The sequence below is a fragment of the Microcaecilia unicolor genome, chromosome 8, assembly GCF_901765095.1.
Source record: "Microcaecilia unicolor chromosome 8, aMicUni1.1, whole genome shotgun sequence".
Classification (NCBI taxonomy): domain Eukaryota; kingdom Metazoa; phylum Chordata; class Amphibia; order Gymnophiona; family Siphonopidae; genus Microcaecilia; species Microcaecilia unicolor.
The window spans coordinates 245557682-245584550 of NC_044038.1; the positions used below are offsets into that span (position 1 = coordinate 245557682).

The 26869-nt window shown below is 44.5% G+C and overlaps 1 protein-coding gene across 1 annotated transcript in view; it reads right to left on the bottom strand.

Moving 5' to 3' along the window:
- Window positions 1-26869, bottom strand: part of LOC115475687 (protein MTSS 2-like) — a 293373-nt gene that overhangs the window by 211728 nt on the left and 54776 nt on the right. The window contains exons 2-3 of the mRNA XM_030211609.1: window positions 20246-20307; window positions 15013-15086 (exon numbers count right to left, since the gene is read on the bottom strand). Of these exons, the coding sequence (XP_030067469.1) occupies window positions 15013-15086; window positions 20246-20307 (136 nt within the window). The remainder of the gene's footprint in view (window positions 1-15012; window positions 15087-20245; window positions 20308-26869) is intronic.

Consider the following 26869-nt stretch of genomic DNA (forward strand, 5'->3'; position numbering starts at 1 on the left):
CGACCCAGAGCTCTCGGTACCACGCTTGGAGGGTGACCGATGCCGGTGCTTCTTTGCCTTAGCACGACGCACGGCCTCGGTACCCCCCGGTACCGAAGAGGAAGACGTCGAATCCAAATGTTTCCTCGGGTCCGGGTCCGAAGAGGGTCGATCCCAGGGGGGCTGTACCGCGGGAGCCCTCGAGAAAGGCGAAGACCTGCTCATGGGCTCACCGCCACCAGCAGGGGAATGGACAGCCCTCACCTGCACTCCAGACATCGAAGCACCCTCCGACGACATCCTCACGAGGAACGATCCCGGTCTCGCAGCTGCACCAGACGATGATGTCGATGCCGGTACTGATGAACGCGGTACCGAAGTCGATGATGGGCGTGGTACCGAAGGCTCCGATGCCGAGGACCGCGGAACTGAGGATGTCGACGTGCCGGATGAAGTCCCGAACAAACTGTTCCACTGGGCTAATCTCGCCGCCTGAGTTCTCCTCTTCAAAAGAAGACAGAGATTACAGGCCTGAGGACGGTGCCCAGCCCCCAGACTCTGAAGGCAAGAAGCGTGCCTATCAGTGAGAGAGATTATCCGGCCGCACTGGGTACACGGTTTGAAGCCGCTGGAAGGCTTCGATGACATGGGCGGAAAAATCACGCTGGCAAAATCGAAATCCGCGATGGTGAAAAAAGGGCACCAAAAACTCACCAAAAAACGAACGGGCGGCGAAAAAAGCCGCACTCAACCACGAAAGAAAACTTACAGGCCAACACTAGAAATAGAGGTAAAGTTTAAAAGAGAAAAAAAGACCGCGAATCGCGAGGGATCTCCTAGGGGCGTGGAGCGACCGAAAAAAACAGCCGTCCCGAGCCACGGAAAAAAGGAGACTAGCGAACACGAGCAATTTCGGGCGGGAAGACAGCCGCGCATGCGTGCATCGCGGGCTAGCCGATCGGAGGGGCTGCCGTGGACGTCACCCATTTGTGAGAACAAGCAGCCTGCTTGTCCTCGGAGAATAATTTTACTCCAGATGCAAGAAGAAATATTAGTACAGGAAAATCAGCATAAAAACCACTGTGCCAAAGGGTAGCACAACAGGCATACAAACCACACATACAAATTGCTGCATATTAAAATTTCTCCCAATGCTTTACGTTTTAATAGTTTTTATTCTGATATTAGAAAACAAAATCCACAATGAATACATGAGAATTATCAAACAATGATATATGAGCGAACAGAAGCTTCATAACGCAGGAAAAAACAAAAGGAACCTATGACTCCCGATTTTATAAACAACCTTCTATCCCCCATCCCTCTATCCCTCGTGACCCTACAAGAATGCAGCAGTTGTAATGGCCCATTGTCTGGACTCTTATGACTCCAGGCCATCTATATATGGATAAGTTCAAACTGGGACTTAACATAGTAACATAGTAGATGACGGCAGAAAAAGACCTGCATGGTCCATCCAGTCTGCCCAAGACAAACTCATATGTGTATACCTTACCTTGAATTTGTACCTGTCCTTTTCAGGGCACAGACCATATAAGTCTGCCCAGCAGTATTTCCCGCCTCCCAACCACCAGTCCCGCCTCCCATCACCGGCTCTGGTACAGACCGTATAAGTCTGCCCTCCCCTATCCTCGCCTCCCAACCACCACCCCCCTCTTCCCCCCAACTGCTCCACCACCCAATTTCAGCTAAGCTTCTGAGGATCCATTCCTTCTGCACAGGATTCCTCTATGCATATCCCACGCATGTTTGAACTACGTTACCGTTTTCATCTCCACCACCTCCCGCGGGAGGGCATTCCAAGCGTCCACCACCCTCTCCGTGAAAAAATACTTCCTGACATCTTTCCTGAGTCTGCCCCCCTTCAATCTCATTTCATGTCCTCTCGTTCTACCGCCTTCCCATCTCCGGAAAAGATTCGTTTGTGGATTAATACCTTTCAAATATTTGAACGTCTGTATCATATCACCCCTGTTCCTCCTTTCCTCCAGGGTGTACATGTTCAGGTCAGCAAGCCTCTCTTCATACGTCTTGGAACGTAAATCCCATACCATCCTCGTAGCTTTTCTTTGCACCGCTTCCATTTTTTTTAACTCCAGGTGGGGCCTCACCAACGTCTTATACAGGGGCATTAAAACCTCCTTTCTTCTGCTGGTCATTCCTCTCTCTATACAGCCTAGCAATCTTCTAGCTACTGCCACCGCCTTGTCGCACTGTTTCGTCGCCTTCAGGTCCTCAGATACTATCACCACAAGATCCCTCTCCCTGTCCGTGCCAATCAGACTCTCCCCGCCTAACACATACGTCTCCCTTGGATTTCTACTCCCCAAGTGCATCACTTTGCATTTCTTCGCATTGAATTTTAATTGCCAAACGTTAGACCATTCTTCTAGCTTCTTCAGATCTTTTTTCATGTTTTCCACACCCTCCGGGGTGTCCACTCTGTTGGAAATCTTGGTGTCATCCGCAAAAAGGCAAACTTTACCTTGTAACCCTTCGGCAATATCACTCACAAATATATTGAACAGAATCGGCCCCAGCACCGATCCCTGAGGCACTCCACTACTCACCTTTCCCTCCTCCGAGCGAACTCCATTCACCACCACCCTCTGGCGTCTGTCCGTCAACCAGTTCCTAATCCAGTTCACCACTTCGGGTCCTATCTTCAGGCCGTCTAGTTTATTTAAGAGCCTCCTGTGGGGAACCGTGTCGAAAGCCTTGCTGAAATCTAAGTAGATGACGTCCATAGCACGTCCTTGATTCAATTCTCCTGTCACCCAGTCAAAGAATTCAATGAGATTCGTTTGGCACGATTTCCCTTTGGTGGAACCATGTTGTCTCAGATCTTGCAACTTATTGGCTTCCAGGAAATTCACTATCCTTTCCTTCAGCATGGCTTCCATTACTTTTCCAATAACCAAAGTGAGACTTACCGGCCTGTAGTTTCCAGCTTCTTCCCTATCACCACTTTTGTGAAGAAGGACCACCTCCGCCGTTCTCCAATCCCTCGGAACCTCTCCCGTCACCAAGGATTTATTAAACAAGTCTTTAAGAGGACCCGCCAGAACCTCTCTGAGCTCCCTCAGTATTCTGGGGTGGATCCCGTCCGGCCCCATGGCTTTGTCCACCTTTAGCTTTCCAAGTTGTTGATACACACTCTCTTCTGTGAACGGTGCTCTATCCACCTCATTTTCAGGTGTACTTTTGCCAGTCCCTCTCGGTCCTTCCCCAGGGTTTTCTTCAGTGAAAACAGAACAAAAGTATCTATTTAGCAAATTGGCTTTTTCTTCATCATTTTCTACATAGCGTTTTGTTGTATCTTTTAGTCTCACAATTCCCTTTATAGTCTTTCTCCTTTCACTAATATACCTGAAGAAGTTTTTGTCTCCTCTCCTTACATTTCTAGCCATTTGTTCTTCCGCTTGCGCCTTCGCCAGACGTACCTCTCTCTTGGCTTCTTTCAGTTTCCTCCATTATTCTTCCCCGTGTTCCTCGTCTTGAGTTTTTTTGTATTTCTGGAATGCGAACTCTTTAGCCTTTATTTTCTCAGCCACTTTCTTTGAGAACCATATCGGTTTCCTTTTTCTCTTGCTTTTATTTACTCTCCTTACATAAATGTCTGTGGCCCTGTTTATTACTTCTTTTAGCCTGGACCACTGTCCTTCCACTTCTCGTATGTCCTCCCAGCCCATCAGCTCCTTCCTCAGGTATTCTCCCATTTTGTTAAAGTCAGCTCGCTTGAAATCCAGGACTTTGAGTTTAGAGTGGCCGCCATCCACATGAGCCGTTACATCAAAACAAACCGTTTGATGGTCACTGTTTCCCAGGTGTGCAGCCACTCGGACATTTGACACACTATCCCCATTCGTGAGCACCAGATCCAACGTGGCTCCCTCCCTCGTGGGTTCGTTCACCATTTGTCTGAGCAGAGCACTTTGGAAAGCATCCACAATCTCTCTGCTTCTTTCCAATTTTGCAGACGGAATCTTCCAATCTACATCCGGCAGATTAAAATCTCCCAACAACAGCACCTCTCTTTTCTTCCCCAACTTTTGAATATCAGTGATCAGATCTTTATCTAGTTCTTCCAATTGTGTCGGGGGTCTATAGACAACACCCACGTGGACCAAAGTTCTATCCTCTCTTTTTAAGGTGATCCATATCGCTTCTTCCTTTCCCCAGTTCCCTGTCATTTCAGTCGCTGCGATATCATTTCTCACATACAGAGCTACTCCTCCACCTATACGTCCCTCTCTATCCTTCCTAAAAAGATTATAGCCTGGTATGTTTGCATCCCATTCATGGGAACCATTGAGCCATGTCTCTGTGACTGCAACTATGTCCAAGTCAGCTTCCAAAATCAGGGCTTGAAGGTCATGAATTTTATTGCTTAGACTGCGAGCATTTGTGGTCATTGCTTTCCATGTACATTTCCTAGTATGTGTTTTGGTTTTAGTGATTTGTGAGGGTGTTTTCTCTTTGGGTACCTTCTCATATTTTTGTTCCCCCTTCCTTGCTTTTTCTTTTTTTTCCGCTTCAGTTTTATTTTCAGGAACATCACAGTGCTGTAGTGGAGCAAAAGAATTTTGTAGTGGCAACACTTGTGCGGGCGGATGCTTCTGTGTCACATGATGAAGTCTGCCTGAGCCTACTGTGAACCATCTGTTCTTATGTGGTTTTATTCTTTGAGGCAGTGGTGAGAAGTTATGATTCTGCACAGTCCTATAAGTTGCTTTAATTGCACCTAATTCTTGGATTACTTTACAGAGCTCTTGTTTTAAAGTAGATAGCTGAAGACAGATAGGACAAGCTTTAAGTCTCCAGATGATTGGCCTTGAAACTAAAGCATCACAATTATTGCAGAGAATAAAAGTCATCCTGATTGGTTGAAATGGGTATGAACAGGTGTACTATGTTGGAGTAACAGCCTGCAAGACTTCCTGTGTATGACTGAGTAAAGTTAATGAGGTTTGGTTTGTCTATAAATGAGTGGCAAACCCTGGGGTGGGTGGGATTATAAGTTCCAAAGTGTCAGCTAAGTGCTGTGATCAAGGGATTGCTCTAGTTGAATGGACCCAAATGGTCCAGTCTGAGCAAGAATTTTCAATTGATTTAACTTTTAAAAACTGCCCTAGATATTGCTAACTTTCCATCTAACTAAGTCTAAATATTCCCAATAATTATAGCAGTTCCTCTCTATCAGAGTTTGGCAGGAACAGAAAGAAAGCAAAAAAGAGAGCGGTTTCACAGTGCTAATTAAAATTATTAAGCAATAAGCATTAAAATTTAAAGAGATTATCAGGTAGCTCACCTAAAAAACCAGCTAGTTGAGAAGATTTGGGATTTAGAGGTCCGAATTAAACCTTTCCTTTGCAGGAGTTTTTGGTTCAGTTCCAGCACCTGAAGATGGCCCACAGTGCAGAAGAATGGCTGGAGGAGAACTGGAGGAGACTTGCTCCCAATGTTTAAAAAGTGCTAAAATCTAGTGCAGTTTACTTGTTTTGTAACACCAAATCTAATAAAGTCTGGTGTAAAGAGGGAACAGAGAATTCCCTCACACTTCCCAAAGCCCCAAACCATCCCTAGCAGCCCAGATGGGCCCCTGAACCTCCCATCCCAGACCTCACAAGCGACCCTGCTGGCCCAAGTGGGCCCCACTTTATGTAAATTTATGTTGGAAGCACATCAATGCCCACTCATTCTAGCCTGTCACAAAGGAACATCCCAGGACATAATGCACAGGGTCAAGTGCCACCATTTTTAAGCTGGTAGCATGGAGGCAGGGGCAAGTGGTCATTGCTCCTGCCTCCCAAGGTGTATGGGAAAGAGGACCCACTTGGGCCACCATGAAGTTTTTGAGGGTGGGGATCAGGCAGCCTACTTGGGCCACCAGGAACGTTTTTGGGATTTGGGGGGGGGGGGGGGGAGGGGAAGACCAGACTTGAGTTAGTTTAAAATCTCCAGATGATGCTACTACAGACTTGTGTGTACATGCATCCAGTGTGCTCTTCCACGTTGGTGAGCATGGAAAAATTAATTCTTACCTGATAATTTTCTTTCCATTAGTCCCACAGATCAATCCAGAGACTTGTGGGTTGTGTCCCTCTACCAGCAGGTGGAGATAGAGAGAACCTCTCTCTGTCTAGCAGGTGGAGGGACATCTGTGCAGCTCTGGTTTGATCTGGCTACTGGTGTCCTTTGGGTCTAGTTTAGCACAGTCAGGGGTTGAATGGCTATTTGTAGCTTCTGGTGGTGCCAGGTCCCTCCCGGTCTCCCCCTAGTTTTCCTCTGTCGCCCGGGGCTGTGTGCCTGATTGGGTGTTGCCTTTCTATCATGAGTTTAAAAAAAAATGTAAGCGTCTCTTTAAGAGACGTTTTTGTTTAATCATACGGAGGAGCTAGACAGGCTGCCGAGTCTGTTTGAGGGGCAAGCGTTTGTGGAGCATGTCGGTGCCTTCTGAGGCGGCTAAGCGCTGCTCCCGGTGTGGGGGACAGAGAGCAGCGTCGGGGGAGTGTGAGTCGTGCCGTTGTCAGCCCACAGTGGGTGTTCAGCGTGACGGGGATTCCCCTCAGGCGTCTGATGAGTTGGAAGCACAGGGGATAGTTTCGGCGGTTTCCTTGGGGCAGTTAGTGCAGCTTGCGTCGGCGGCCATTTTTTCCTCTCAGCGTGACCAGCTCCGCACATGGCGGTTGACAGGAGGCACAGCGCGCTTCTGTGGCACAGGCTCTGATGGAGGAAAGCAATTTAGAGGGAGCAAGGGAGTCCTTTTCAGTTCCTTTTTCCCCAGATTTTGTTTTATTAATGCAAAATGCCTTTCTTCTGAAGAAGTCAGGAGCTTCTCTTCAGGCCGGCCCGTCTGTTCCTCAGCAAACTTCGGTTGCTGCAGCCTCTGTCTTTCCTGCCAAAACGTCCCCGGGTGGAGATTTTGTATCTCCAGGAGTTATCTGACACAGATGGCCCGGTTTTGTCTCCGGGCTCTCCCTCAGAATCATTGGATTTGGCAGATGAGGTCACCCTGCCTTTTGAGGAGGGGGATGATCCGATGGCTGCCTGCCTTTTTCACAGGGAAGAGCTTCCCTCCCTGATTATTAGGGCTTTTGAGGTTTTGGCCATTTCACCCCTTGAATCGTCAGGGGGAACCGGTCTGGTGCCCTCTATTATGTCTGGCACCAAATGCCCACCTCGTTCTTTTCATGTGCATGAGGCCATGAAAATCCTTATTTTGGCGCAGTGGGATACGCCGGACAGTGGGCTTAAGGTTGCTAGAGCTGTGTTGCGTCTTTACGCGCTGCCTGCTGCTGACTTAGACTTGCTGAAAGTTTCTACGGTGGATTCAGTAATCACAGCGGTCACTAAGAAATCCACTCTCCCTGTGGAGGGTGGCACGGCACTCAAGGACCCTCAGGATCGTAAGTTGGAGACTTGCTTGACGCTGTCCTTTGAAGTAGTGACCTTTTCCCTGCAAGCTTCAGTTTGTGGCTCCTATGCGGCGCAAGCATGCTTATCATGGGTATAGAATGCCTCCTCTCTGGAGGACCTCGTGGCTGTTTTGCCGGCCTTAGAGTCGGGTTTAGCCTTCCTTGCGGATCTTCTTTATGATCTTTTGAGGGCTTCGCCGAAGGAGGTTTCCCTAGCGGTCACCGCTTGTCGTTGGCTGTGGTTGCGACATTGGGCTGCAGGCGTGGCCTCTAAGTCACGGCTGGCAAGGCTTCCTTTTAGGGGAAAGCTTTTGTTTGGGTCGGACCTAGGACAGATTGTGAAGGACCTCGGTGACTAAGGGCCAGCGCCTCCCAGAGGACAGGTCCAAATTTGTGCGATCAGCGGGACCTAGACCTAAGTTTAGGGATACACGTAGTTACCATCCAGGTGTTTTTATATTACTAGTCTTTTTACCATCTCCCCAAATTAGTACTCACCAACCACCCACAATTTAGAGAGATAAAAGACTAGGAAGGCCATGTGTATGAGAAAAGCAATTCTTTAATTAATTACCAAGAGAAAGTTACAATTACAAATGCTAGTTTCTCATATGGAGAGCAGGGCACACAAACATGTCGTCTGTCACTGCCTCTCCAACACAATGCTCTGGTTCAATTGTTTGTATACCTTTTGTGTTAAGCAAGGCTTCACATACTTCAGCACTTATCTTCCTGAGAGATCATTCTGTTCTCTGTTCGCACCATATATTTTCCCTTAAGTTGCTAAATCACATTCTTCTGTTTATACTAGTTTATTTCCCAAGGCCTGCTTTGCTCCCTAAGGGTATTATAATAGATCATAAATTCCTGAGTTTACACAGGCTCATGTTCTTAAATAAATTACAGGCTTCTCAATCTCTGATAGATTCCAGAGTCTCACTTCTTGTCAGCCTCTGCCCTTTTTGACATGTGCTGACCTGGGCTCATAATTCTACACAGGTCGCGGGGCCTCTTTTCAGAGAGCAAAGTCTTCTCATAGACCTCAGCCCTTTCAAGATGACAGGCGGGCAGCCAGGTCCGCTCAGTGATGGGGCCCTGGATCCATCTCCAGGCGGGGCTGGTGTTTGGGTGGTGGGGCTAGTTCTGGGCAAGACTTCTACGGTCTGTGTCCTGAAAATGGGGCTAGTTCTGGGCAAGACTTCTATGGTCTGTGTCCTGAAAATGGCAGATACAAATCAAGGTAAGGTATACACAAGAAGTAGCACATATGAGTTTATCTTGTTGGGCAGACTATATGCACCGTGCAGGTCTTTTTCTGCCGTCATCTACTATGTTACTATGGTTATTGGGGGCTGGCTGTCCCTATTCCTGGTGGAGTGGACCAGGGTAATATCCGAAGAATGGGTCTTGGAGGTTATCAGAGATGGCTACAAGTTGGAATTGGGTCGTCCGATAGTACACTTGTTTCTGGAATCTCCTTGCAAATCTCCCGCCAAGGTGCAGGCAGTTCGTCACACCCTCAACTTACGACTGGGAGCTGTCCAGCCTGTACCCCCAGCAGAAAGAGGGTGCGGTCGATACTCCATTTATTTTGTGGTGCCAAAAAAGGACGGTTCTTGGTGACCTGTCCTAGATTTCAAGTGCGTCAACAGGTCCTTACGGGTTCGGCATTTCCGCATGGAAACCCTCCACTCGATGATCACAGCGGTACAGCCAGGGGAGATTTTGACCTCTCTCGATCTCAAAGAGGCCTATTTACACATTTCAATTTGGCCTCCCCACAGGTGTTTTCTTCGCCTTGCAGTGCTCGATAGTCATCTTCAATTCAAAGCGATGCCCTTCGGCCTAGTCACAGCACCTCGGACTTTTTACAAGGTCCTTATCGTAGTGGCGACCTATCTCAGAAAGGAAGGGATTCAAGTCCATCCTTATCTAGACAACTGGCTTGTGTGGGCGTCTTCTTTCGAGGAGAGTCGGTGGGCAACTGACAGAGCGGTCGGGTTGCTTCAATCGCTTGGTTGGGTGATCAACTTCCCAAAGTGCAGCCTTACGCCCTCCCAGACACTGGAATACTTGGGAGTGTGCTTCGATACCCGAACAGGGATAGTTTCTCTTCCTTCAGCTCGAGCACAGTGGTTGCAGGGTCAGTTGCGAGCTCTGTTCCAAACTCCGAACCTGCAGGCTTGGGACTATGTACAAGTTCTGGGTTCCATGGCCTCCACCTTGGACGTCGTAAAGTGGGCCAGAGTTCACATGCGCCCCCTGCAGTGGCACCTTCTGAGCCATTGGTCTCCTCTCTCGGAGGATTACAAGGTTCAGATGCCATGTTCGCCCCGTCTGCACACAATCATGCACTGGTGGTTCATTCAAAAGAATCTGGTGTCGGGCAATTCTGTGCAAACCCCGGAATGAAAGATCGTGACCACGGATGCGTCGCTGTTTGGTTGGGGGGCTCATTGCCTCCAACAGACGGCCCAGGGCATTTGGACCTCGACAGAGGCGTCTTGGTCCATCAACCACTTGGAGTTGCGGGCGATTCTTCTGGTCCTTCGGGAGTTTCTATCTCTTTGTTGCCCAGTTTGAGTGCTCTTGGACAATGCGACGACGGTCGCCTATGTGAACCGTCAGGGGGGCACTAGGAGTGAACCACTAGCACGCGAGGCAGCCTTGATCTGCCGTTGGGCAGAGACTGATCTTTCTCTTGACAGCGGCTCATATAGCGGGGGTCACAGAATGTGCAAGCGGACTTGCTGTCGCCACTAGTTGGAGCCGAGGAAGTGGACACTCTCCCCTCTGGCCTTCTATCAGATAGCTGCCTGTTGGGGGATGCCGGTAATTGATTTAATGGCCACCTCATTCAATGCGAAGATTCCCCGTTTCTTCAGCAGGGGAAGAGAGCTGGGTTTGGAAGGCATCGATGCTCTTATGCAACCTTGGCCCAGGGGCCTGCTCTATGCCTTTTCCCCGTGGCCTATGGTGGGCAGGTTACTGACTCGCATTGCCAGTCATCCCGGTCGAGTGATCCTGGTGGCCCCGGGTTGGCCCAGACATCCCTGGTACACGGATATGGTCAGGCTCCTGTTCGATCGTCCTCTCTGGCTCCAGGCGCAGGATGGTCTCATGTAGCAGGGACCAGTCATGATGGAGGATCTCTCCCCCTTTGGTCTTACGGCCTGGCCCTTGAAAAGGTGAAGTTGAGAAGGAAAGGGTATCCAGACACAGTTATCACTATCATGCTTCAGGCTCGTAAAAGATCCAACTTTATAGCTTATGCTGGGGTGTGGCGTACCTTCGATTCGTGGTGTGCGAGTTCGGGATTGTCTTCAGCTTCGGTATCAGTTATCCTCGTGTTTCTTCAGGAGAGTGTACAGAAATCACTCGTTGAGTTCTCTTAAGGTGCAGGTGGCAGCTATGGCATGCTTTAGAGGCCGGCTTCAGGGGGTGTCGATCGCCTCCCACTCGGATGTGGTTCACTTTTTGAGGGGCGTAAATCGGATGCGTCCTCTGCACGTGCCAGTTCTGCCATCTGGAACCTTAATCTAGTTCTCAAAGCGCTTCAGCGTCCTACTTTCAAACCCTTATCGGGGATTTTCTTAGTAGCCATTACTTCGGCTCAGAGAATTTCAGAGTTGCAGGCTCTTTCTTGCAGAGACCCCTTCCTGCGTTTTACGGAGGCAGGGGTATCGATTAGGACAGTTCCTTCGTTTTTGCCCAAGATGGTTTCTCGTTTCCATTTGGGGCAGTCTCTGCATTTGCTGACTTTTCGCCGGGAAGATTACCCCGAGCAATTCCGGGCTGTTCACTGCCTCGACGTGAGACAGGCTCTTCTCAGGTATTTGGAGGTGACGAATGAATTTCATCTTTCTGTCCATCTCGTCATCCTTTTTGGAGGCAGTAAGAAGGGTCATATGGCTTCCAAGGCCACCATAGCCCGTTGGGTGCGGGAGACCATCACTTTGGCCTACATGGCATTGGTCAAGCAAGCCCCTGCGCAAATTTGTGCTCATTCTACCCCTCCTATGCAGAGTCCTGTTTGGTTTCTCTGAAGATATCTGCAGAGCTGTTACATGGGCTTTGGTCCATATGTTCATTCATTATCGGGTGGATGTGGCAGCTCGGCAGGATGCGGTGTTTGGCTCAGTGATTTCTGCTGGGTTAGGGGTGTCCTGCCCTACTTGAGGACTCTGGATTGATCTGTGGGATGCTATGGAAGGAAAAATTAATTCTTACCTGATAATTTTCTTTCCATTAGTCCCAACAGATCAATCCAGACCCCCTCCCCCCCCCCCCCCCCCCCCCCTGGATTTACTGTCTGCGGGTTTGTTTGTTTTTCGGTTGGTCAGTTTTTTCAGGTTTCGCTGTTCTGAATGTTCCTTCGTTTGATTAAATAATAAAAACATACATTTGGAAGTGTTGGAAGTATGTTGGGCATTTGGTCTGACAATGTCAGGAGAGTTTTCTGTTGTTTCCATTCCACTGCTTTGGTATTGTTCATACTGAGGTTTACTTGGCTGCTTAGGTCCACATATAGCAAACCTCGGAGGTTATCTCCACCTGCTGGTAGAGGGACACAACCCACAAGTCTCTGGATTGATCTGTGGGATGCTATGGAATTCTTGCATTTGGCCTATTGGAATACTATTTGGTTACTATACTGGGAAGCAAAAATCTTTGGCAACAGGCCTCTATTAGGAAGCTGTGTGCAATTCTAGGCACTGCATGTCAAAAAAGATATAGTGGAATTAAAAGAGGTACAGAGTAAGGCTACAAAAATGATAAAGGGAATGGGACAACTTCCCTATGAGGAAAGGCTAAAGTAGCTAGGTCTCTTCAGCTTGGAGAAAAGACAGCCGAGGGGAGATATAATAGAGGCCTATAAAATAATAAGTGGAATGGAACAGGTAGACGTGGAAACAAGATGCTGGGCTTGATGGACCTTCGGTCTGTCCCAGTATGGCAACACTTATGTTCTTATGCCACCTACCCCATGACCCAGCACTAAAGTGGGGTATCAAGCCTAGCCAGCAACAGTAACTCCAATGGGGCTGCTAGTCAAGGAGGCCATTTCAATGACAATAGGGAGGACAACACCGACCACTTAAAACCTGGGACAATCTGCTAAGGAAATGAAGAACAAATAAATTACTTAAGGGTTCACACAGACTGATAAGATGTTTAAGCCAAGTAATCTAACAATTTGAGGCCTTGCAGCTGAGCTTTAAAACCATTTAAAATGAAGACCAAACCACAGCACTGGCTTGATCACGCAGGCAACTGTAAAAACATACCAGAAATAAGTAACATGGAGAAGGTTCAGGCCCAGGCACAAATCAGGAAACTAAGAACTAATATTGAAATCAACAAATGTATGCTGGAGACCTATTACACAAAGCGTTCTAAACATGGTGCTAATAACGTCTCCCAGATAGCAGAAGTCTTCAACTTGGAGAAAGCAAAGTTATTCACCTGTAGCAGGTGTGCTCAGAGGACAGCAAGATTAATATTTTCACATGTAGGTGACGTCCTCGACGGAGCCCTGGTGTGAATGCTACCCAGCTTTCAGTGCAGAAACAAGGCCTTTGGTGGGCCTGCACCACACATGCAAGAGTGCTTTCCCACCAGCCTGAATCACGCGGGACCCTCAGTTTGATCAAGAAGCATGAAAAATGAAAACTCCTAAGGGAAGCAACACCGGTAACTTGAGAGTAAAACCAGTGCTGGGCAGACTTCTATGGTCTATGCCCTGATCGTGGCTGAATAGATATGGATGGGCTGGAGTGCAAACTTTAAGGGGCTTCAAAATTCGCTTCAGAACCTTTAGTACAGGAACAGTGCTGGGCAGACTTTTACAGTCTGTGCCCTAAGAAAGGCAGGGACAAATCAAATTAGAGTATACATATAAAGTATCACATACTATGTAAAATGAGTTTATCTTGCTGGGCAGACTGGATGGACCGTACAGGTCTTTAACTGCCGCCATTTACTATGTTAAGTGGGAGGGTATGCGAGAGTAATAGTCCTGCTGTCCTTGGAGAACACCTGCTACAGGTGAGTAACTGCTTTCTCCAAGGACAAGCAGGACTTAGATTCTCACATCTGGGGAATTCTTAGATAAAAGGCTCACCGAAAACAAATAAATAAACAAAATAAATAAATAAAAATCAATAGGGGCTTGCAATAGCAAGGCCAACCAGAACCAATAACACTAACAAAGACAGTCCTGTTGTGAAGATGCAGCCTGGAACAGAAAAGAATGGGCCTGGAGGAGTGTCCCTGGTGTGTCACCTTGTGTGCATCCGAGGCCTATGTCCACATACAGGCCTGAACCTGAATCATCTCTGAACAAGAGTATTATGGCTACTTGGACATTTCCTATTTCTCTGTCAGTCCATTGACATTGCTTGCTGACCAAGAACATAAGAATTGCCATACGAGGTCAGACCAATGGTCCACCTAGCCCAGTATCCCGCTTCCAACATTGGCCAATCAAGGTCACAAGTACCTGGTACAAACCCAATTAGGAGCAATATTCTATGCTACCAATCGCAGGGCAAGCAGTGGCTTCTCCCATGTCCATCTCAATGACAGACTATGGACCTTTCCTCCAGGAACTTGTACAAACCTTTTTAAACCTAGATATGCTAATTGCTGTCACCACATCCTCTGGCAGCCAGCTTGAGCTTAGCTATTTTTTGAATGAAAATATTTCCTCCTATTTGTTTTAAAATTATTTCCATGTAATTTCGAGTGTCCCCTGGTCTTTCTACTTACAGTGAAAAAAATTCGCTTCTACCCATTCTACACCACTCTGGATTTTATAGAGCTCAATCATATCCCCTCAGCTTTCTCATTTCCAAGCTGAAGAGCCCTAGCCTCTTTAGCCTTTCCTCATATGGGAGGAGTTCCATCCTCTATCATTTTGGTCGCTCTAGTGTTTTTTTTTTTTTTCCTTGAGTTGTTGGAAGTTGGAAACTTTTTGTGTAATCAATATCTTTTTCCTGTCAACTTCCTTCTTGTCCTAACAGAACAATGCTGAATTGCAAATTGATATGGAATAAAAGTGCAAAAGGCTGATCAATTTGAAGCACTTGGGTGGACATCACCAATCGAGTGATCCTGTGCTTTCCAAAGGCCTTTGTTGTAAGACAGTACTATTCGTGTGTGTGTGATTTTTTTTCCCCTTGGCTTCACTCAGGGACAGGAGTTAAAGGGTCAAGTGGAATACCAAAGCAAACAATTTTAAATTTTGAAAACATATTAATAAAAAAATGAAAAACAAAATCTAAAACAGCAACACAAAGGCTTACATCATTGAAGCGAACTTATAAATCAGCTCTGATAAACTCAAAAAGGTGGAAAAGATGCAATTACCTGAACTGCAGAAGAATGAAGCAGGGGTAGTACAAAGCTACAAAAAACTGCAAGTGAACTTTATTATTACAAAACCAAGCCATTGCAACATGCCTTGTAAAAGCAGGAAAATAACAAAAATGACCCTCAACAGCAGTCCTCTCTACACACATTCTTTTGGAGATGAGCAATGATGAACCTAAGCAATGAAACTCAGTTCTGAGATCAAGTATGTCAAAATTACCTCGTGTGTTCATGGCCATATCTGCTATTTTCTGAAAGGCATCCAGAAAGGAACCAGTCACCACTGCTGTTGTCCTAAAATATGAAGATTGAGAGGGACATGAATTAAAAAAAAAAAAACATTCAGTTCTAAATATGGCATACACAAAAATATATATATATATATTAGACTTTATATAAAGGACCTACATACAGTAGTCTTGATTATCCGATCTTCACTAATCAGACCATCTGGCATATCTGACAAACACTCCCTCCCCCCCCCCCCCCCCCCCACAATCAATGCATTTATATTAAAAATCTTTGATTTAGAACAATTTTTGAAAATCAGGAACTCTATGCCTTTGTTTATGCAGTGTTTCCACATTATCAGACAATGGGTTAAGTCCTGTTTACCTCTTATAATCAAGACTGTATTGTACATACACTGCCTTAGTCTTCATACCCCTATACACTTTTCACATTCTGCTGTGTAAAAAGCACAATTTAAAATGCATTAAAGCAAGAGTTGTCTAAATTAGTGGGGGGGGGGGGGGGGACATTGTACACTTTCAATGTTAAAGAAAAATTATAGAAGTGTAAACACAGCTAAGGTTCTACCATGTTTAGACACTAGACATCTCCAGCGGTGCTACTAATTACTGTGTATGTGACCTTGGGCTATCCTGGAAGGTTTCTACTTACGAGTGAAGTAATAATAAGAGGAGACTTCATACTGGAGAGAAAACAAAAAGGCAGCTTCCTGTCTTTGGCTGGGAAAGCTACTGTACTATACAGGCTTTGTCTGGCTAAGCAGGGCATACGTTCTAGCGGAGGTTCATTAGGCCACTGCACCTCACAGTATATACTCAAGTTCAGCGACTTAACCAAAACACCATACTGCCTGGTAACACTAAGGAGGCTGCTGAAAGAAGGAAAATCCACTGGCAATACAGAAATATACAGTACCTACAGCTGCACAAGATGAACCACACAGAACTATTGTTTCTCTGTCTCCATCTGCAGGTCAATGGACATGCTCTGGACTGCTCTGGTGAGGATGCTAAGAAAGTGAATGTTCAAGTGGCTCAGTGAAAGCCCAGACCTAAGCCAAACAAAGTCTCAAGACTGCAGTCCATAGACAATCTTCCAGCCAATCTGAGAGCCTGAACTATTTTTTTTTAATAGTCAATATCACAACCATACTAATCAAACAGTTTAAGCTCAACAATACAAAAAAAAAAAAAACAACTTCCTCTCCCACAATTCGATCTCTTTTCAAGCCTGAAAACCAGAACTTTTTACAGTAAAAATTGCTACAGGAATTGTTACTGTATGCTTATTCCCACACATTTGTATATCCATCATTCATTGGAACCCACGCACTCTGAAAATCTTTTCATACTTCACAGCAAGCAAACTTGCCATGCAATATACATAATGCTCTTTCTGCATCACTAAACTCCATTCCAGCCATGCTTCACAAGAAACACACTGTATAAGTTGAGCTCTCTTGAAACTCCAGGGCATGGGCTATTTAATAGCCAAACTTTCATATCTGGTAGCTGTAATGTTTCAATCTTCACCTACCCAGCTAACAAATCTTTAACCAAATACCCCTCAATATATGGGCACAGCCATCAGATGTGTTTAAAAAGTTTCACCTTCTAACACAACACCTTTGGGTTGGGAGATGGGGTAAGCAATCTCTGAGGCCCTCATAAATTAGGCAAGTAGGACCACTGAATATTGGACATACACATGTGGCTTCTGGGCATCGCCACTCAAGAGAAATTCAATATTAGTGGCACAGACATTGATGGCATTATTTGGGTATAACCTGACCAGTGTCAGTGAGAGTTTCTGGCTAAATATTGTTTAGTCCCTGTGTGCTAAATTCAGTGACTGTCTGGTGATATTGATTAGTTAGTGTGTGCTAAATTGATTAAATGCATGTTTAGTAAACTGCTTAGATTTAAGAAGTACAGAAGTCTAGAAAAAATATATAAAATACATACATTTTAAAAAAGTGAATAAAATTTAAATAATAAATGTTAGCCAATGAAATCCAGGGGGGGGGGGGGGGTCCACAGAAATCAAAAATGAACCAAAAAATGTTTGTATGGTACACATATCTAATGTTTTCTCATTTTGATTCTATGGGAAAACTGCTTAGTATTTGAACCTACAAAAGGAATTACAGTAGAAAGGAGTAAATCTTCTATGTCTCTACCTTGTAAGAAAGTTCTGTAAAACTATCTCCAGGATGACAGAAAATGGTGCACAACTATGTAATCCATATACAGAGAAAGTGAAGGAGCTAAAGATACACTCTTGAGCAAAGAAGGGAAAGCTGAGATATGATAAAAGCATTCAAGAATCTAGGATCATTAAAACAGGTACCAGCAAGCTTATACTTTCCATAGATTGAGAAGGACAAGGCCTTATACAAAGCAAAACAGAAAAAGCTCAAAAGGAATACAGAAAAAAGTTGTTGTTGTTACATTTGTACCCCACGCTTTCCCACTCATGGCAGGCTCAATGCGGCTTACATGGGGGCAATGGAGGGTTCAGTGACTTGCCCAGAGTCACAAGGAGCTGCCCGTGCCTGAAGTGGGAATTGAACTCAGTTCCTGTTCCCCAGGACCAAAGTCCACCACCCTAACCACTAGGCTACTCCTAGTGGGGCACACTTGGAATTGACTTTCAGCAGCACTTAAAGCAGTCACATACCCTAGTAGTGGTTAAAGCACAGCCTGAGAACTAGAAGTCAGCGTTCATATCCTACTTCCACTGACAATCCTGGTGACCTCAGATGTCACTTAACTGTCTGTTGCTTCAGGTTCAAAACATAGATTGCGAGCCATCAGATAGAGGGGGGGAAAAAACCCTACCCAATGTACCTACAATTAAGTTTAAAATCCCAATTCAAGCATACATGGCACAGACACAAGAAGGATCTACTACTACTTAACATTTCTAGAGCGCTACTAAGGTTACGCAGCGCTGTACAAATTAACAAAGAAGGACGGTCCCTGCTCAAAGGAGCTTACAATCTAAAGAACGAAATGTCAAGTTGGGGCAGTCTAGATTTCCTGAGTAGAGGTGTAGTGGTTAGGTGCCAAAGGCAACATTGAAGAGGTGGGCTTTGAGCAATGATTTGAAGATGGGCAGGGAGGGGGCCTGGCGTATGGGTTCAGGGAGTCCGTTCCATGCATGGGGTGAGGCGAGGCAGAAAGGGCGGAGCCTGGAGTTGGCGGTGGTGGAGAAGGGTACTGAAAGGAGGGATTTGTCCTGAGAGGGGAGGTTACGGGTAGGAACGTAAGGGGAGATGAGGGTTGAGAGGTAAGGAGGGGCTGCAGATCGAGTGCATTTGTAGGTTAGTAGCAGAAGCTTGAACTGAATGCGGTACCTGATTGGAAGCCAATGAAATGACTTGAGGAGAGGGGTGATACGAGTGTATCGGTCCAGGCGGAAGATAAGACGTGCAGCGGAGTTCTCAACGGACTGAAGGGGGGATAGATGGCTAAGTGGGAGACTAGTGAGGAGTAGGTTGCAGTAGTCAAGGCAAGAGGTAATGAGAGAGTGGATGAGAGTTCGGGTGGTGTGCTCAGAGAGGAAAGGGCGAATTTTGCTAATGTTATAGAGGAAGAAGCGGCAGGTCTTGGCTATCTGCTGGATATGCGCAGAGAAGGAGAGGGAGGAGTCGAAGATGACACCGAGGTTGCGGGCAGATGAGACGGGGACGATGAGGGTGTTATCAACCGAGATAGAGAGTGGAGGGAGAGGAGAAGTGGGTTTGGGTGGGAAGACAAGAAGTTCGGTCTTGGCCATGTTCAGTTTCAGGTGGCGGTTGGATATCCAGGCAGCAATGTCGGATAAGCAGGCCAATACTTTGGCCTGGGTTTCCGCAGTGATGTCTGGTGTGGAGAGATAAAGCTGGGTGTCGACAGCATAAAGATGATAGCGGAAGCCATGAGATGAGATCAGGGAGCCCAGGGAAGAGGTGTACATTGAAAAAAGAAGGGGTCCAAGGACAGATCCCTGAGGGACTCCAACAGAGAGCGGGATAGGGGTGGAGGAAGAACCTTGAGAGTGTACTCTGAAGGTACGATGGGAGAGATAAGAGGAGAACCAGGAGAGGACAGAGCCCTGGAACCCAAAAGAGGACAGAGTGTCGAGAAGTAAGTTGTGACTGACAGTGTCAAAAGCGGCAGATAGGTCGAGGAGGATAAGGATGGAGTAATGACCTTTGGATTTGGCGAGGAACAGGATCTTGGAGGAAGGAGAAGACCTAGACTGAGTAAGACCTGGCACAGCATTGTAGGCAGATGCAAATGACAGACTGGGTCAGTCATCCTTATCTAATAGTATTAATGTAAGATTACAGTTTAAAATGGAAAAGAAGAGAATCTTATTGTGACGGGGTATATGTCTCATCTCTGGGAAAGGGGTCTCCTACACTGGAGGCGGTGTCTCCAGCTGCCTATAAGAACACTGTTTGGGTTTAGTCCATAGCTTAGTGTGAACACCTGGGACCCTGCTTGGTGTGGTAATAGTCCATTAGCAAAGACTATGTGTGAGGTGGCAGGGAAGGACTAACCCATTCCAGGAAGGGAGAGGAGATCATTTTGACTTTTTTAGGACTGGCCTGAATACTACTCAGCATACTGATTTGCATAAGCTCAATACCTGAAAGTTTGAACTTATTTCCAGCTTGAACAGAAGGGAAACCTGGAGGAGAGGACTGAAACCGTTCAGACGTCGCTGGGATAGAATGGAAGGATTTCACCAAGCGACAAGAGGACCTAGAAGCAGAGGAGCCTAAATAAAATAGAGACTTATCTCTCTCTTCTTGAGAGTTGAAAGGTCTTTGGGGGCAAAGATGGACCTTTTCAATAAGGATTCCCACAACTAATTTATCCTGCTTGAAACCTTGACCGATGACTAAAGTTTGGATACAGCCTATACCTTTGTGTAGGCGGTGAATGGATTTTGGACTCAGCTTACACATTCGAGCAAGCAGCAATTGGAACCTTGACTGGCATTGGATTTTGGATTCGCCCTACACCCTCAGGTAGGCGGCATGGCCCCACTACACTTACATATCTCAAGCTGGCTTATCTGAAGTTTAGAGCATTGTATAACATTTTACCTTAAATCAACATTTTTAAATGCAACTAATGTATGTTCCTACACATTCTTTCATGTAAGCAAGACAAAATAGAAAAATACAAGAAATGTTATATACTTACCGCAACTGTGTTTGTAACTTTATGGCTTTGTTGATGAAGTCCTCCCAAGTGGGGTAGCTAGACTGAAAAATAAAATAAAATGTGTGAAATGCAGCGACACCATTTGTGCCCAATTGAAATCTGCTTCACTGTAGTTTTAAGTCTACCTCCACTTGCCCTATGCCTAGAGGGCATGAATAACTACTCTTGGTCCTGTTCTCCCCCATCCCCCATCAATGTATTTGCATAGTGCTCCTCTAAGAGCCTTGATCATTTAAAAAATCTTTGGAAGACCTATTTATTCCAGCAAGCTTTCAGGGATAGGCCAATTTAAGCCAAGTATGTAATTTGATGACATCGGCTAATAGTTGAATTTGGTTTTATTTTTGTTTTGTTACTATTTTTTATTTATGCATGTTTGTAACCTGCCTAGAATTGCAGGCACTGCGGGTTAGAAATTTAACTATATACCCCCTCAGTCTCCTTTTTACTACTAGTTGTTTATATTTCATTCATTACAATTTCAAACCTATCCCTTTATAGAAGCACCCAAAACAGGCAACAAAAAAATGAAGTATAACATACAAAATATATAAAAGCATAAAAGACTCACTTCCTGATTCTCTCCCACCCCTTCAATTTCAAAAACCCAACCTAATACATTTAGGGGCTCTCTTTCAAAGCACTTGGACTTACAAAGTTCCATAGGTTAACTATGGAACATTGTAAAGTCTAAGTGCTTTGAAAATACTCCTCATTAATACTATATTGTTGGCATACTTTTCAACTGCCATCTTAAAGAAACCAGATCTTCCATTTGACATTATTATTGAACTATTCCAAATAGATAATAACAAGATGGCAACAGCCAGTGCCCTCGCTGGAGTTTAAAAGAAAGCCAATGAGCCTGCTATTTTGGGGAGAAAATACTAGCACATGTTCTGTTAATAAATAATTTATATTATAACATGTCCATGTAATTTAATGTATGTAGGTAAGACCAAGAGAGCCATCAAGACAAGGATAATTGAACACAGAAGCTGTATTACAAGACAAATACAAAATGCCCCGTTAGTTATTGGTTAGACAAAAACCATACTACAGAAGACTTCAAGTTTTTTGTATTCAAGAAGATCCATATGACATGGCGTGGAGGAGATATAGACTTAAAACTCTTTAGAGAAGAACAAAGGATAATATATACTCTGGGAACAGTTACACCACATGGACTTCATATAGATACTGACTTCGGACCATTTCTGTAAGATATAATAATTTTTTTCATGCATATATATACATACATATACATATATATACAGTGCACTCCATTTAACTGCACGTTGGATAAGAACATAACTGCATGCCGTACTTTGGTCCTGTTTTTGGCACCATCAATTTCTTTGGGGACAAACTTCGGTTTAGCGCACCACTGATAAGTGCAAGATTCGTTTATATGCATGGTTCAAGACCGCTCCTCTGCAGGAAAGACTCTGCATAAGCGCGCGCATGGAATATGGAAGCAGATTGGCACGTGACAACCAATAAGATTTCAAATTTTCTGCCTCTAACTGCCATACGCAGAATAATGATGTTAGGGCATACACCGGGGTCATCGTCGCAGCAGAACTGTAAGACTAACACCAGCTGAACGAATAGAAGTTCTTAAAAAATTAGAAAACAAAGTCAAGCATTTATTGCTAAAGAATATGGTGTCAATCCCAGTCAAATTTCACGTCTTGAAGCAGAAAGACCAGCTTCTGGAAGACTGGAAAACAATACAAATCCACACAGGAAACGAAAACGGGCAGGAAAAGCTGAGGAGGTAGAAGATGCTCTTCGTCAGTGCTTTTCTCGAGTCAGGAGCAGTTTCCTGTCAGTGGTCCATTGCTTATGGAGAAAGCTAACCAGCTAGCTGAAACTCTTGGACTAACTGAATTCAAAGCCACTGTTGGATGGTAGGAAAGATGGAAGGAGAGGAACAGCATAAAATTCAAGAAACAGCATGGTGAGAAAAAAGACGCTGACGACTTTGGTGCTGAAAATTGGGTTGTTTCAGTTCTTCCTACCATCTTGAACGAGTTTGCACCTCGTGACATTTTCAATGCTGACGAAAACGGTATCTACTGGCGAGCGATTCCTGATGGAACACTTGCATTCAAACATGCCGAAACTACTGGAGGTAAAACATTGAAGGACTGACTGACAATCCTCCTTTGCTGCAATATGGATGGGAGTGAGAAGTTGGAACCCCTCGTCACTGGAAAGAGCAAACAGCCCCTTTGCTTCAAGAAAGTTAAGCGACTTTCTGTGTCATATGAGGCTAACGCAAATTCATGGATGACCGGGGAAATTTGGAAGCAGTGGCTAAAGAAGTTAGACACTAGAATGCGGGCACAAAAGCACCATATTTTGCAGCTTTGTGATAATTGTGCTGCACACAGGGATGATGTCAGGCTGTCAAACGTCAAGGTGGTCTTCCTGCCACCAAACACTACCTCTCTGATCCAACCTGTGGATCAGGGCATAATAGCTAATTTCAAACAACATTATCGGGCTCTTGTGCTACGTCGTCTGATGAGCGTTATGGAAGACTAGACTGTCAAGGATAAACGTGCTGTTGAACTGGCTCATAATCAATCACTGTTGGATTCCCTACATATGCAGAAAGAAGCCTGGAATCATGTTACACAGGCAACCATTGTGAACTGCTACAAGTGGGCAAGCTTTGGGTCACAACGGATAAGTGCACGCTCTGGTTAACTGCATGTATTTCGTTGGTCATAGATAGATAGATAGATAGGCTACTACCTTTGCGTACAAAAGCACAAAGTTATGGAACGCACTTGCCCATGACCCTGAAAACCACGGACAACTTAACCAGCTTTCGGAAATCTTTGAAGACATTTCTCTTCAACAAGGCCTACAAAAATAATCCTTGATGAAACAAACTACTCCATATACCACCCAAACGCTTTAAAACACCTCTAACACGACCTTACCTAATACCTTCTAACCAATTCCTCTTCTACCTCCAGCTCATTACCGACTGTATCTAAGATTATGTAATGACTATACCATATTAACACCCTGTAAGCCACATTGAGCCTGCAAAAAGGTGGGATAATGTGGGGTACAAGTGAAATAAATAAATAAATGTCTATATATATCTATATGTATATATGTGTGTGTGTATTTTTTTTAACAATTTCTTTTTTATTGTTTCATTTTTTGCTGTTTATATTTATTTTTAATTTTATTATTATATTTATTTTTAATTTTATTATTATATTTATTTTTAATTTATTATTTTTCAGTATCACTTTTTCCATTTATTACACTATCCAGTACACTGGTTGCTTTATCCATTTAGTCAATATACATTTATTTACATATGTTTTTCCATATTCTCATTTGTCTAGTTTATGCTTTAATGTTAGTTGATACACATTTTTATTTACTATATATTTCATATTTTTATCATCTTTGTTTTCCATTTTTATTTTTTTGATTTTTAATTTATTATTTTTCTATATCTTAATATTTTTATGGTCTGTCACAAATTATTTTTATTATAAGAATTTTGCAGTGCCTTAATTAAATTATTCGTATAACATAATTGTGCATTTTTTATTATACATTATTTTTAATTACATATATTTTCCCATTTAATTTATTTTTTCACATATATATGTTGACACATATATTACGATATAATCAGTGTGTTTATTCAGTATGTTTTTGAATTCCATTGGGCATTACATTGTTGTAGGATGCATTACATTGCTGTAGGATGCATGTAGTTTTTCTAATTATTTTTAATTTATTATTTTTACTATCACTTTTCCATTTTTTTTACACTATCCAATACACTGGTTGCTTTATCAATTTAGTACATATACATTTATTGACATGTTTTTCCATATTCTCATTTGTCTAGTTTATGCTTTGATGTCATTTTGTCATCATTTTGTAGCTTGTACATTGTCTATTTGTTCATGAGTGTATGGGAAGCTATGGTGGTGTGTTGTTTTTGTATTTTAAGTATGTTGTTTTTATATTTTGGATTTGATGTTTTATTTGTTATAATTTAATCTGTTTGTTTGTTGTGGCCCCTGGCGCAGCCCTTGTTGGGCGGGGCACGGCCTGTGTCAGGCAGTTTGTTTGCATGCGGTATCTTCAATGGAATCTTTCTGATGTTATATTGATCAGCAAAGTTACTTCTCCATAGACTTACCAGGAAAATGCATAGGTGAAGTCAGGGCCGGTCTTAGCAAGTGCGGGGCCCTATGCAGACCAATTTGGTGGGGGCCCCATCCTAGCCCCGCCCCTATCCTAGCCCCGCCCCTGCCCCACCCATTGATAAGATTATTCAATTTTTGGAAAATTTCTATTTATGAAATTTCAAATAAAGACAAATGAAGCTAAACTTGTACAGAAAAACTGATTGAAATAATAAGCACAATGCTATCATGAAACCCCCCCTCCCAAGAAATTATTCAGTTCAAGTCCACAATTAGTAGTTCCAATTCTCATAACCTCGGGGGGTCAGAGGTGCGGACACACAATCTCTCCACTGCAAAACACTATACACAAACTTGTGCAAAAACACAGTCAGAACCTTACCAAACCATAACAGCACGAGCTACAACCTTATGTATGGAAAGGCAACTGTAATTACACCAGGCTCTAAAACACCAATACACTACCTTGTGAAAAAAAAAAAGGGCTGCAAATACTGCATGCTAGCAGGATACTGTACCTTGATCACACATGGAAAAACACATGACAACAAATATGAAGGCAAAATACTGAATGGAAAGTTACCTCAAGAAGTCAGACTCAGCATGCAGCAATACTAGAAAAATTGAAACTTACATGCAAAATATCACAGATGCACATTTCTAAAAGCTGACATATTCCAATTAATAAATTCTGAATAAAATACTTTTTTTCTACCTTTATCATCTGATCATTTAGTTTTTCTATTCGCTTTGGTCCCAGTGTCTTCTGTTTTATGCAGTGTCTTCTTTCCGTTTGATATTTTTTCTCTCACCATGTCCACCATCCTCCTGTGTCCTTATGTGTTCTGTCAACCATCTGTAGCCCCCTGTCCCTATCCTTTCTCCAGTTTCAGCATCTACCTTCAAAGTGTTCCGATCCAGCCCTTAAATTCAACAATTTTCCCTCCATCCACATCCAGCATTTCTCCTCTCTCCCCTCCACTTAATTTCCAGCAATTTCTCCTCTCCCTGGGCCCTGCCATCCGATCCAAGTACATCCTTGGCCATCTCTGCCCTTCCCTCCTCCATACACATCCAGCAATTCTCCCCTCTCCTCCATTTCCAGCAATTTCTCCTCTCCCTGGGCCCTGCCATCCCATCCAAGTCCATCCTTGGCCCTCTTTGCCCTTCCCTCCTCCATCCACATCCAGCAATTCTCCTCTCTCCCCTCCCCTCCATTTCCAGCAATTTCTCCTCTCCCTGGGCCCTGCCATCCCATCCAAGTCCATCCTTGGTCCTCTCTGCCCTTCCCTCCTCCATCCACATCCAGCAATTCTCCCCTCCCCTCCATTTCCAGCAATTTCTCCTCTCCATGGGCCCTGCCATCCCATCCAAGTCCATCCTTGGCCCTCTCTGCCCTTCCCTCCTCCATCCACATCCAGTAATTCTTCCCTCTCCCTTCCTCTCCATTTCCAGCAATTTCTCCTCTCCCTGGGCCCTGCCCTCCCATCTGTTCCTCTCTCCCCTGCCCCCCTCCATTCACCCATGTATCCAGCAATTCCCCTCTCTCCCTGAGCCCTGCCATCCCATCCATGTCCCTCTTTCCCCTGCCCGCCCTCTTCTCTCCCCCACGATCGATCCCTTTCCTTTTTTGCTTTTAAATTTACCTCCAGTCCGGCAGCATCAGTGAAAGCGCTCCCAGTAAAAGCGCTTCTCTTCGCTGTGTCCCGTCTTCTTCTGACGTCATGATGTCAGAAGAAGGCAGGACACAGCGAAGAGAAGTGCTTTTACTGGGAGCGCTTTCACTGACGCTGCCGGACTGGAGGTAAATTTAAAAGCAAAAAAGGAAAGGGATCGATCGTGGGGGAGAGAAGAGGGCGGGCAGTTCGGACGAGCGGCGGCGATCCCCGGGCAGAACTAGGTCAAGGCTGACTGAGGCGCGCCGCGCGGGGCCCTATGCGGCCGCCTCGGTCGCCTCGGCCTAAGACCGGCCCTGGGTGAAGTCATGTGACAGGGCTAAGAGTGCTGGAGTAGTTCTTCATATGAGTTTATCTTGTTGGGCAGACTGAATGGACCGTGCAGGTCTTTTTCTGCCGTCATCTACTATGTTACTATGTAGTTGATACACATATTTACTATACATTTCATATTTTGTATCATTCTTGTTTTCTATTTTTATTTGTTTTTTTATTAATTCTTTTCCATTTTTTTTCTAAATTTTTAATATTCTTATGGTCTGTCACAAAATTAATTTTTTTCATCATAAGAAATTTGCATTGTCTTATTTGTATATTTTTTATTATATATTTATTATTATATATATTTTTCCATTTTATTTCTTTTTTCACAGATATATGTTGACTTACATTTATTATGATATAGCCATTATGATTATTCAGTATGGTTTTGAATTCCATTGGGCGTT